This window comes from Phaethon aethereus (assembly GCF_964289735.1).
Source record: "Phaethon aethereus genome assembly, chromosome: 21".
NCBI lineage: Eukaryota > Metazoa > Chordata > Aves > Phaethontiformes > Phaethontidae > Phaethon > Phaethon aethereus.
Genome location: NC_138597.1, coordinates 7,971,778 through 7,984,404, shown reverse-complemented (window position 1 = coordinate 7,984,404; position 12,627 = coordinate 7,971,778). Strand labels below are relative to the sequence as shown.

The 12,627-nt window shown below is 43.7% G+C and overlaps 1 protein-coding gene across 1 annotated transcript in view; it reads right to left on the bottom strand.

Moving 5' to 3' along the window:
• LOC309412584 (putative glutamate receptor) overlaps positions 1 to 7,281 on the bottom strand; it is a gene marked incomplete at its 3' end in the record, with an annotated part of 12,012 nt that extends 4,731 nt beyond the window's left edge. Inside the window, exons 1-4 of the mRNA XM_082009514.1 lie at positions 7,203 to 7,281; positions 4,105 to 4,136; positions 1,586 to 1,645; positions 653 to 832 (exon numbers count right to left, since the gene is read on the bottom strand). Coding sequence (XP_081865640.1) covers positions 653 to 832; positions 1,586 to 1,645; positions 4,105 to 4,136; positions 7,203 to 7,275 — 345 coding nt within the window. The 5' untranslated portion in view covers positions 7,276 to 7,281. The remainder of the gene's footprint in view (positions 1 to 652; positions 833 to 1,585; positions 1,646 to 4,104; positions 4,137 to 7,202) is intronic.
• Between the last annotated feature and the right edge of the window lie 5,346 nt (positions 7,282 to 12,627).

Here is a 12,627-nt window from a genome sequence, read left to right as displayed (position 1 = left end):
TTTCCCACTACAGCACCACACACACAAACTGAGGCTGTGCACCATGAACCACATTGGTTTTGTTTACCAGAAACAGAAGGCATGTTCCTTTCTGTTTCTGGCTGCAGCATCTACATGACTGACAGCTGGACACAGTACTGAGTTCAGAGGAGCAAAGAAGGTTTAATTGAAATGTTACCAACGGATGACAGAACGCTAGCCATAGGGAATGGCACATGATGGGGTAAGATGTGCATTCAAGCATCTCCTTGAAGAGTCTAAGGGTTTACCATTCTGAAAGAGACAAGTTTCAACCTAGTGGTTAAGTTCAAGGTAAGTTTTCCTTAAAGGCATTATCTTTGTTTTGTTAGCGAGCTAAGAAGTCTGTACAGTTTCTCAGACTACTTGTCTCCGAGACAAGACAAGCACTGCACCAGGAACACATTGTTGTAACAATGATTTCCTGCTCTGGCCATTGTCTCCTTGTTCCTTAGTTTCCATATTTGTGGGCCAAAACCAACTGCAAGTCTTGCTATTTGTTAGTGCTACACAACAGGCAGGACAACTCCAAGTTGTTCAGTCCCTGAGAAAACTGTAATGAAGTCCAAAAGCTGCTAGTACTGTTCTTTCCTTCTAGAGCTGCAGTTTGTCAAAAATAGAAATTGAAAATTACCTGTCTCAAAATTTCGCCAATCATCCCTGTCCAGTTCCCACTGGAAGAGACGGCACCATACTGCCCATCGCCCACCACCTTCACCTTGTAGCTGAAGCGAAGCATTGCAGCAAGTGCTTTCAACAAATCAATGCAGTATCCCTCCAGTTCTGCATTTCTCACCATGACATAAGGATCTTCCTGCATATCAAGGGAAAAATAGACACGTGCTCCCACAGTCTGCAGTGCAACTGATTGTGAATTAAACCATTTTTTTTGTCAAACCCTCCCCAAAGATCTCTATCCACATTATCGGGAGGACCTTTCCGAATTTGAAAGATATTCACCGGAATCATGTGCCACCACTAGTCATAGACTACAGCTCCAACGGGGCAGCTGCATCCTGCAAGCCACACGTACCACAGAAGTAAGTGACAACCTCTTCTTAGTCTAAAAGCCCAAATACATTTCATGTGGCCCATCAAAGCATCAGATGAGGGTCACACGCTGGTGCAGGACCTGACATCAGAGACAGAAAATTTACTGCTGTAGCTTCTTCTGAATAATCCTGCTTGTCTGGTGCTTGTGGTAATGCATTTTCTCTTTTTTATAATGTATTTTTAATCCCCGCACATGTGTGATCTTTACAGATTTCCACTGCAGGACAGAAACAACATGTAGGTAACATGACAACCCTTAGATGTAGCTAACCAGAGTGAAGAGGGCTTTGTGGGCTGACTTCGATAGCCCTCGAATCCTCCCATTGCAAACTGCAGACAGCTTGCACCTCTACACCACTGAGCCAGCACTCCAAAAACACTGTCTGTGATGGACAGGGATATCAGTGTCAAAGACAGCCCAGAAAAACACCTGCAAATATATGGGTGGGGAAAAAAGGCAAAGTGTAATTCCAGCTATCTCCCGGCCACTACCAGTGTTGTGTCACTGCCTTACCAGGATTGTTGTGACGGTCAAAGTTGCAAGACTCTCTTCTGGTCCCCTTGAGTCAGTGCCCTGCAAATAAAAAAATGAAGAAGAAATAATTGGATTTCAAAGTCCCTGACATGGCCCCATTTAGCTAGGGCTTGCGGGGGATCTCGGGGGGGGTGTGTGTGCACGAGTTAAACCAGCTATAAATCTGCTCCTGTAAGATGCAGTAATCTCACCACCATTGTTCCCTAACAGTAATTAATAAATCACAAGCATTTCACTTAATCACATGTTGCCAGCATGCTTTGTCCAAATAAAAATCACTTGAAATGTCACAATACTTCTGTCACACACACACAGTGCATAGAGTCTTCCAAAGAGATCAATTCCTATTGCAGACAAGAGTGAGCAGCCAGTCAAGGTCTCATTAGAGAGCAATTCCAGGGGGGACAGAACAAACACGGATTCACTTCTGCACAGAAAGCTGAATTCAAGAGTACATCTTCCAACCTTACAGAGTCACACAACTCAAGATGATTTCTGATCGGCACTACTTCAGAACAATTCAAGCTTTTGCCAGCAAAGCAGTCTAATTTTGTAAGATTTGTTGGTCTTAAATGTATCCCTTTATTCTATAATACACAGTGATGTTTCTAGAGAGAGCGAGAGAGCATATATATATATATATGCAGTACAATATCTGCAAAACGACCTCCAGTTCTTCCAGGAGCTGAATGATCTTGTTTCAGTTCTCTCTTTGCAATGTAAGGATTTGAGGGATGAGCTTTGTCTTTGAAGCTGTGATCAGAAGTTACCTAATGCAGAGTGTTCTGGAAGCAATGTTGTTATTGCCAGATAAGCTACAACTTGCTCTTAGACAAAAGCAAAGAAGTCACATTTCTTTTCAGGGCTGTTTAAAATACTTAGGCCTACTGAACAAGAGGGTGGATAAAACAAAAGACAAAAAAATCCTGGCCTACCTCTCTTGCTTGGCTTCACCCACTAGTTATTGAAGGTTTCAAAGTGGTTCTTCAAAAAAATCTCAACAACATAATGCACCTTTTGTAAATATACCAGTGTCCTGGTTTCAGGACTGTCCACGACAACCAGAAGAGTAATTTATTGGGCCAAAGTTGCAGGGTTTCAGTAGCAGAAGGGTGGGTAGGGGTGGCACAGGGGTGACCGCTGCAGGAGGTGACGAACTGCCCGGTGCCAACACAGCCATTTCAAGCTGCCTTAGCAATGAACAAGAGAGACCCACAGTGCACCAAGATGGAATGAATCAGACAAGGCTATGCGCCTATGCAAAAACGTCTTTAAAAAAGGGTGATAACTGCTGGACGAGAGACAACACTACAGCAGGAAGAGACACTAAAGAGAATGTCAGGTCAGGAGAGTTGCCCAAGCAGGGGCACAGCAGAAATAAGAAAGCCACCAGAGCAGGAGGGACAGGAGAGTGGGAGAAAGGCCAAAGAAAGAAAGGCCAAAGAGCCGCCCCAAGCAAGAGCGGAAGCGCAAGAGCTGCCCCAAGGAGGGACAGAGAGGAGATGCAGGAGGAGGTGCAACTGTAACGGGGCTGCAGTCAGTGAAGGAACCTGCACAGGAGCAACTGAGTAGGAAGCACAAAACACTGACTCCAATCTCCTGTGCTGCCATGTTGCCTCACCAAAGGGACGGAGTATAAAAGGCGTGCAATGAGGGGATTGGAGACCAGGAAGAGGCGAGGACAAGAGAGGAGCTGAGATGTGTTTCTCGGGGGGGGTTTGTTTGCTTGCCTTTATTTGTCAATACTGGAATTGACAGTTGAAGGTTTATGCTGATTGAACCTGACTGAAATTCCATGACTTTCCCAAAGACAGCACGCTTTGAGATTGAGAAATGAGCCGAGATTCAGGTGACACAAGGGCTGTCTCTACCTGTGCCATTTGGACAATTAATTTCATTTCCCAATCCTACCATAACCAACTCTCCCATCATTTTTGACTGGAAAGTCTTTAGGACAAATAAAGTCCCGCATTATGTGAATATATACATGTTCTAGCAGGTTAGATTTTAAGTGGCATTTGCCACCATTCTTCTAAAGCCTGAGGAGTTACATTCCACACAGACTCTTTTTACGTTAAGTGCAAACTTTGGGAAATAAAACACACATCTTAAGAACTGCTGAAGGTATCTCTGCATCTTCATATGTGTCTGAATTTTCTTTGATGTTAAGAAGTTTATAAAGATCATAAGTGATGCAATAATTCTGAGGTTTAAATTATATAAGCCATGAAGACAGGGCTGTAGACAGATTCTCTCCTGGGGCATGACTGAATTTTGAATTCTGGACAAAAGATTGAGTAAAAAAAAAAAAAGCATGGACACACAGACAGACTTAGATACGTCCATCGCTAGCCATGAAAAGTATATTTAAAAGAACAACTCTTCATAAATTAAAAGCATTGCACACTGTGACCACATCCATTTCTGAATTTAAAATGAGAAGACCTGTTGCACATATGCCTTCATCGGTAGCTCTGCACCAATGAACTTAAACATACCTTACTCACAGCATCATCATTCCTTGTAGTTCCTGAAAAAAACCAACAACGACAAAATCAACTTCTTGCAGGGCTTGTATTTACAGCTTCTTAAAAGTGAAGTTTCATACCCTCATTTCATATTGCACTTAAATAAACGATTATCCCCGACTCACAAGCTCGCAGCGCCGCTGACGCGCAGCAGTTTTGTCAGGTTTGTTTCCTCAGTCACAGCACGGCCTTAGTGTGAAACAACCAGAAGCAGAAACAGACCCAGCCAGATCCAGGCTGCAGAAGGTTCTAATTGTAACTTAATGATTATGGCTGTCACTCACACATTGAGGAATGGGTTCTGCAGAATCAATTGCCTTATTTCCATATTGCCCTCCCTGCCAAGGGGAAGAGCCAGCTGTCCTGCCCCTTCACACAGCTAAGGTTGCCCCATAACTCCTGCAAAACCTTGTCTATACCCCTAAGAAAAAGCCCTGAGCCCAAAGTTCGTCACCATTCAGTTCCAAGACACTAGGTTTTCTTATTCCTCCCTTCCCCTACTAATGAGAGGTTCCTACTGTCAAAGCTGCCACAGGGATTGCGACCACGGGGGTAGAAACCTTCCTCCACCACATCCTACTCCGTTCCCCCCTCAGATTATAAGCACCCTGACTTTTCATTCCTGTGAAAATTAAAACCTCCAAAAGGGCCATGACCAAAAGCAGGAACCAACAGTGACAGCGCTGAAGAATGAGGGAGCAGGAAGCCTCTCTTGTGGTGCCTGCTCTCTGTATCCCATCGAGGAACAGCGAGTAAGGGAAGTACGTAAAACTGACAAAGAGGTTAAGCGTGTTGAGAGCCAGCGCAACCCTGCAGACAGCACGGGAGGGAACACCAAATGTCAAATTGTCACATCCGCTGTTGACCTTTTCTGTATTACTTCTCCTTCCTATGCCTCAGTTTCCCATTTGTAAAACAAAGATAATGATACTCCCTCTCTTTGGTAAAATCACCAAGATCCACCCATAAAAGTACTATTACTGAGGTTAATCATGCTTCTGGGTTCTACTCTCTGCTCTGCTGCGTGACTTTCAACAAGTCCTGTTAAATTATTTGATTCACAGCTTCCCGTTTCATAATACTCAGGAGAATACCTCAATCCCAGCCCAGCCACAAGAAAGCTAAACTACAATGATTGAGATGCAGAATTAAAATGACAGTTGTGTCGATACAGGACTCATTAATTGCCCAGGATGTTTCTTCTAGAATGTGCACAGTGTTGCTCCTTGGAGTCAAAGAATTCACAGTGCAAAAGCCAAAAGTCCCTCAAGATAAAACAAAAAATTTCGGGTGTTTTCCCCTCTCTCAAGCAAAAGCTGTGAGTTTTTCATTAAATATAACAACATATTCATTCATTATGTATTATTCATTCTTTGGTTTTGCATTTTTTGGCCTTGTGCTGAACTCCACATTATAGTAAAACAAAACTTGCTTTTTCCCTCTCCACTACAGTTCTCCATGGGAGCTGGAAATCTTCACAAAGGAGTTCTCTTGTCTCCCTTTAGAAACTCATTAAAGCCAGTAAAAGCTTTCCGAGATTCCTTTTTGAAGACCTGCTAGGGTTTCTTGGAAGAAAACAGTCTGTACTGAGGGCTTCAGCTCCCCCACAGTGGCACTGGATGCAGCTGTTCAAAGCCTCATTGTAAGAACTCCTGAAAGGACCATAAGTAATCAAGTTGCAGCACTAACTCAAAGTTCATTGCAGTGACACTTCTCAGAAGCCAAGGCCTCATTGTGAGAATCCTTTGTGAGAGTCTACAAAAACATGAGACAAAGAAAAGAGGCTCATCCCTCCGCTCCTGCTCCCCAAAGGCTGGCGGCTGCAGGAAATGACTGTGGATGCAAAAAACGAGCCTTGTCCTTACCCCTTCCACTCTGAGCACGCCTAGCCTCCTAATGGGAGATGGCTCCCTGCTTGACTTCTTGTGAAAAAGCTTGTAGCGCTATTAAAAACTGACCACCTCACCCCAATTTTCTCCCCGACCCTCCCTCTCTAGGCTAGTACCCTTGCCTTCGCATCCTTTGCCAGCATCTCCCCTTTCGCAGCTTGTGACCTGGAGAGAGAGCTGCACTAGAAGAAGAGGCGATAGGTCAGGGCCATCACAGCTTTGGAGTACACTGGGACATTCAGGATGAGACAATTCTCAGGACGAGAGAATTTGCCCATCGTCACTGAAGCGACTGGCTGAAGTATCGGTAACGTGAGGGACCTGCTGCTACCGCAGCTATGCAGGTACCAGCTCTGGGCAGACAGGAGACGGCTGTGAGAGATGCACAGAGGAGCAGAGGAGGTGTAGTTGCTCTCCCAACTCTCTAAAAAAAAAGCCAATTTTTATCTCCCAGTAATTTTGCAAGGTGAAGCTACTCCTTAGCGCAAGTCTGGACTCCAGGCACCAAAAAGCCACAGTAAGATCAAAAAAACAGCATTTGTTGTTCAGTTGCAAAAGCAAGCTCCCCAGCTCCTCACACAGAGCAAAGTGGGATCCAGCTGGCTGATCCCAGTGCACAAGTCCCCGGGAGGCTCCTACTACTGTCCCGTAGGACTTCAGGGGGAATATAGTGCTACCCTTTGTCTACAAAAAGTCTGGGGACTCACAAACCTGACAACTCCAATGCACTAAGGCCCCTCTTCTTCCCAAAACATGTCATGAGCAGAGGGGCTAAGCAAGTAACATGGAAAACACTACTCACAGAAGAACAAGTTAATCAGCGTATCTTGCTGCGATTCAGGGGACAATAAGACTGAAGAGTGCAGCTTCAACCACAATAATGGTGTTCAAGGACACCTAACCACCCTTTTTCATCTTCCCCGATCTCAGTCATCTGGTTTACAACTATAGCAGCAAAGACACTTAGTAACAGCACTCATAACACAACAAAGTCACCATCACAAGTTCTAACAACAAGGTAGGCCCTGGTGATGTGTTAATAACCAGTTTGAAAGCAAATTCTTAGATTACAACAAAATCCTGTAAGCCCTAGCAGTTAAAGACTGAAAGAATTAACACTCTAAAGAACAACAAAACCAGATTTGGATGCAGCCAGCATTCTTGGATCATTTTTCTCACCTGTCTGGCTTGATTCTCTCAGGAGCAGCACGGTTGTAATCACGCAGAACATGAAGTGAAGACCTTTGTCCATTGGAGCAGAAATATCTACTGTCTAAAGGAAACTTGCTGCTGGAGACGAAAGGCAAGTAGTTAAAGCTGGTTTTACAGTTCCTCTTTGCTGAGTTAAAATCAGCGTGTCCCAGATTGTTTACGCCTCACTCTGAAGAGTCCCAAATCAAAGGTCTCCAGGTGAAAACAGTCACTTATGAGACCAGCCGTAACCAATACTAAAGAAAAGATTCTGGTGAACACCTGGAGAGGGAAGGAAGCGAGTGAAGCTGACTGCTCCCGAGTGCCAGGCCCTCCTGCTGTGAGGAACAGGAAGGGGGTATTAAAAAAAAAATGTAGTTGCCAGTTGAGGCATTAACAAAACCACCTCCTCCAGGAGTTCTCGTTTGGGGGGCTTAAAAGCTAAACCTTAATTTCACTTTCCATTTGGGTTGCAGAAAACAAAGTTTTTTATTTCATTTGCACCAAAATGATCTGAAACAAAGCTGTTTCACCCTGCAACAAAAGACATGAGGAATTGTTTCTGAAGCCCTCTTTGGTCTCAACCTCCTACTCTTAACTGAACCAGGTAGCGGGAAGGAGGGTGAAAACTGGCATATTTTACTAACTTTTTTCATTTCAAACACTGCAACAAAATTTCTGCACGGCTTGAAATAATTGTACATTTGTCATTGTAAAACAGCAATGGAACTATGAAAAACAATCAATGCCAGGTTATATTAAGTCTCAAGATGTTGCAATATTTTTGACTGTATTTGTTGTCATAGCGTCAAACGAGGTTCAGGACACCATTACCCCAGAAACTGTAAAAAAACATGTTAAAAATGCCCAAGAAAACTTACCATTTAGGAGACTACGTAGGCAAAAAAAATCCTACATATGCTATTACATGCTTCTGACTGGTGCTCAGAAAACACTGGCTTCAGTTAATCTTACCTTATCAACTCTTACGAAATATCCCCAAATCTGTGAAAACTCTTGACATTACAGCTCAGTAGTTTCCCTCACTCGTTCTATCTACATTTTTCATCTAATAAGAGAGACGAATAAAATTTACACAGCAGATTCTTTCTGGGTTAAATTTAAATGCTGTGGGTTTTGTTGTTGCTGTGAAAAATACTTCAAATTGGGACTATTTTGATCCTTGTGAAAGGATCAAAGGAGAGGACTGACATTTGAGTTATGGATCAGCCCACACTTTCTGAAAAGTAATGGCAGGATATAGACGAAGTGGTAGCTACTGTTAGCTGTTGCCAGGGCAGCAGATGAACTGAACAGCTCAATCGCCCACAGGGGCACAGAAAGGAAAAGTAGCACTAGTCTTCAGGTTGAGCTAGTGAGGAACTGTGTTTTTCCTGGTAGATTTAATCTGTAAATTACTGCTACTTTTTCCTTACAATTTGGTACATGCTACAAAATGATCTTTATTTCAAGTGGCCTCCTTCAAAAAAAGCTAATCAGAGCTGGCAATATATTTCTTGCATCACCTTAAAGAAAAGAGTTGTTAACACGCTGGCTGCTGACCGTCTAAAAGAACAAATAGAGTGCAAATATGTGCAAAAAAGAATTTTTGCAAAGGCTAATACACTTCCCTAGCTCCAATTTAGTACTAGGGTCCATTACGGACAAACGGAATCAGTTAGAGAATAACAGGAGGGCAGGGGGGTCTAGTGCCTCCCAGTGTGTAAAGAGTTCCTTAGACACTGCTTAAATTAACCACTGCAGGATCCACTCACCATCTACCTGAGGTACTACAAAGTTTTCTCCTGTTGGCTTTACGGCAAAACAAACTAAGGATTAAAAAAGTTACTTTGCTAGGATCAGCTCTCACTCCTCAGAAGGTTTTCAGTCTTTCAAAACCGTAAACAAAAAAAGACAACGTTACTCCTCAACCAGTCTTCTGTACGCAGCGCGGAAGGAAGGCATCAGTATTAGAACAGCAGTGGAAAAGATGAACAACCATCAGCTAGGAAGGAGACAGCCTGTTGCACGCAGGCTTTGAACCTCGTCATCTAGAACAAGAACAGCAGTGATCGGAGGCAGCATCTCACTTACAGCAATTCCTTTAGCCTCTCCTAGTTCCGTTTGTCTGACTGGGTACTAGCAGAAGCAACTCGATGAACAGGCACAACGCAACTGCTGGAACACTGAACGCTCCCAGGCATTCAACGCTGTTATAAAGATAAAAGAGAAGGAGGAGCCAGGCTCAGGGGCTTCTGCAGAACATGCCAGCTCGTCCTGCGGGCTCCAGGGGCAGCCCGGGTTTGGGAAAGAGAAGGAGGCTACACCCAGCAAAAAGACAACGTTCGGAAGCAGTTAAGTCCAGCAGCTGAATTCTACATTACGACTCAGAAAATACTATTACTGGCCTGCTGTGCGGTCCTGTAAAAGTCCCCTCTCTTTAGAAGAGTACCTATCGAGCTGTGCCCATCTCTCCCATCTCTCGATAGTGTAAGCTGCTCAAGACTTTCTCCACTCTGTGACTGTCTCAGGAGATCAGCTGGGGGACGCGGGTATAACACCAAAAAACCCCTGAGCCCCCATACTGTTACATCCACCTAGTCTTTCCTTGCAATGCCTAGACAGCTGAAGGAAACCCCGAGCTTCAAGGTAAACCATTAAATTCCTCTCTGGATTGTACAGTTCGGTTTAACACACAGGCATAGAAGTGAAATTCCTGTCCCCTCCATCCTTCCATTTACTAGTTTCACTTCAAAAGTGAGCTGAAGTACAATGCTGCCGAGATGCTGATTCTGTTGGGCCAGGTCATTTATAAATACACACATCAAGGCACTGTAATAAGAAAGAAGTGCCTTCACAGGAATTCAGCAGAGTACACCATTAGAACTCATCCTGCAGGGGAGTTGGAACGTATCCACACTTAAGTATGAAAAAAAAATTTACTCCCTAATTGACTTTAAGTAGTGTTCAAGATGGAAATCTCTCCAGCAGCTTGCACATCTTGGCCTTCTTCCCTAAGCTTTTTCTATACATGCCACGGAGTAAATCAACTATTAAACACCAACACAGCCTGCCTTCAAAAATCGCTTACATGTCAATAAAAAAAATGCTTAGAAGATCGCATTTCATGAAGCCTGCCCTAACAGAGTTCAAGGGCTCGACTCATAGCTTACTGCAATTAAGGGGAGTCCTTAGATCACTTTTAATGCTCTTCAGAGCCCAGATGGTATAAAGCATTCTTGCAATATAAATTATGGTAAGATGCTAAGATATGTTACGAATGATAATTACATCCTTTCTATAGGACAGCACAGAAAAAGAATCCAGAAAGATCTATCCACCTGGGATTTCCCTCAGGGGCTTTAACCTGCTTGCAGGTTCATTTTCAAGTGCTTTCTCTGGTAGTTTGAATGTGATTTGTTCCTCACGGTCTCACCTGATAGCTATGCCCTGGATTCTGGCAAAGGGATGCATGTAGGGGGAAGTTAACAAAAATCAGATCAGCTGAGGTTTCCAGCTGCTTTTCGTGAATATTTTCTGGGCTTTAAAAAGATGCACATTAATGTATGTGCTTTTTTGCAGCTGGCAGCTAACAAGGGCTGATATGCTCAACTACAAGCAGCTGTTAGCATCTCAGCACACCTTAAAATCAGCTTTTAAAAACACAATTAAAGTTCATCATCAGCATTCTTAAACACTAAGTTGGAAGAATACAGACCGTAAATCCCAAGTCCAGCCCTGTACAATACACTGCTTGTAATCTGGAAACTTTGGACTTCTAATCTTACAGTTTAATGAACTGAAAAACACATTCAACAAGAGTCTGAGGCCTCACAGGAAGAGCTCTGGACAAGCGGATAAACTCGCTGTCCCTGTACAAGCCAGCGGAGATAGATACAAAATGGGCTTTCTGTAGGCAACGTTACCGATTCGATTGGTGGCCAAGGTGCAGCCAAGGAAGCGTTCTCACGCATTAGAAGGACGCCTCTAGCCAGGCTGCCTCTCTTTCTCCATCCCCATTCAGCGGTTTAAGGTCTGGTGGTCTACAATATCTCAGCAGCTTTCCCACCGGTCACTGACCTTGAAGAACAATGATTTCGACTGCCTTTCTGAATTCCTTCACTCCTGCAGCCAGGCTTTTGTTCCATTGCAGGACACCCTGAACGGAGCACACAAACAATCGTCGTGCCGTATTAGCGAGCGCCTCTGGCCTAGGTTTGGATGCCTCCTACGGATTCCTAAGTCTGTTGTACTACAGGTGTGTGATTCTAGCAAAAATTTGCAGCTACTGTTTGGCGAGCAGTGATTACCACAAAGTGAATGTTACTAACCTTAGCAGATGGCATGCGCTGACCACTGTGGTTTCATGCCCAACCCGTGTCTACATTGTATCTGCCCGCAATTTCACATGGAGGAGGGAGAATCTGCTTTTTCACCTTGATTATCATACGAACAGTAGAGAAGACCATCACGAGAATAAGAGCAGGGAGGCGCTTGTTCAATGAAAATCAGTGCTGCTTGGAATTTCAACTTTGAAAAGACACAAACAGGCCTTTTAAACATTGACTTTCTAAAGCTGTGAAGTTGCATGTACTTTCTTGCTTTAAAGATAAAAAAGCAGCAACTCCCTGCAGCTTTTCAGCCCCAAACTGAAGTATTACAGAGTGACTTTTCGTCTAGGGAATGTTAATGAAATTTGCTTTGTGTTAAGACATAATGTGAGACTAATCTTGGCAGATCACACATTCTGCTGCTGATTTACCTTTTTTCCTTCAGAGACTGCAACGATATTGTAGAGTTACTTCAGCGCATGTTCCAAACCTTTGTTGCACAAACCTCAAGGGCCTCTCACCCAAATTATGAAGACATGCAATGAAGATCTAAGCTAGGATGGAAAACTGAGAGAATATTTTTAGGCCATTGGAAAGATTTAATCAGAGAATTCAACCCCTCCCAGCTGGTATTTTCACGTCATGATGGTATCATTAGCTACAGTTCGCCTTACATTTTGATATCTTAGAGTTTAAATGCTTGTGGCCAAGCGATACTAAAGTTAGAAACCAAGAACTCCTTTCCAGCCCCGCAACCCATAAGCAAGCTGATGACCCTTCCAGGAGAGAGAATGAACTAAGTAACACACACTTTTCACTGTGCACTTTGCTGGGACAGGAAGAGAAGAGGCTTTTGAAAGAGACGGGTGAAGAGCAAATTTTTGCTGCAGTGTTTTCAGCCAGACTTTAAACCACCTCAGTGATGAAACAGGGCTATCTATCTTACCTGGAGAGCTGTAACAGAACAGATTAGGTCCTTGGATTAGGTCTGTTTGGCTATTAATTACATGAGCTTCCCTAGAATTTTCACCTACACAGCCATCACTGGCTGCCAAACGAAGACATCGCTTCAAAGCAACCCA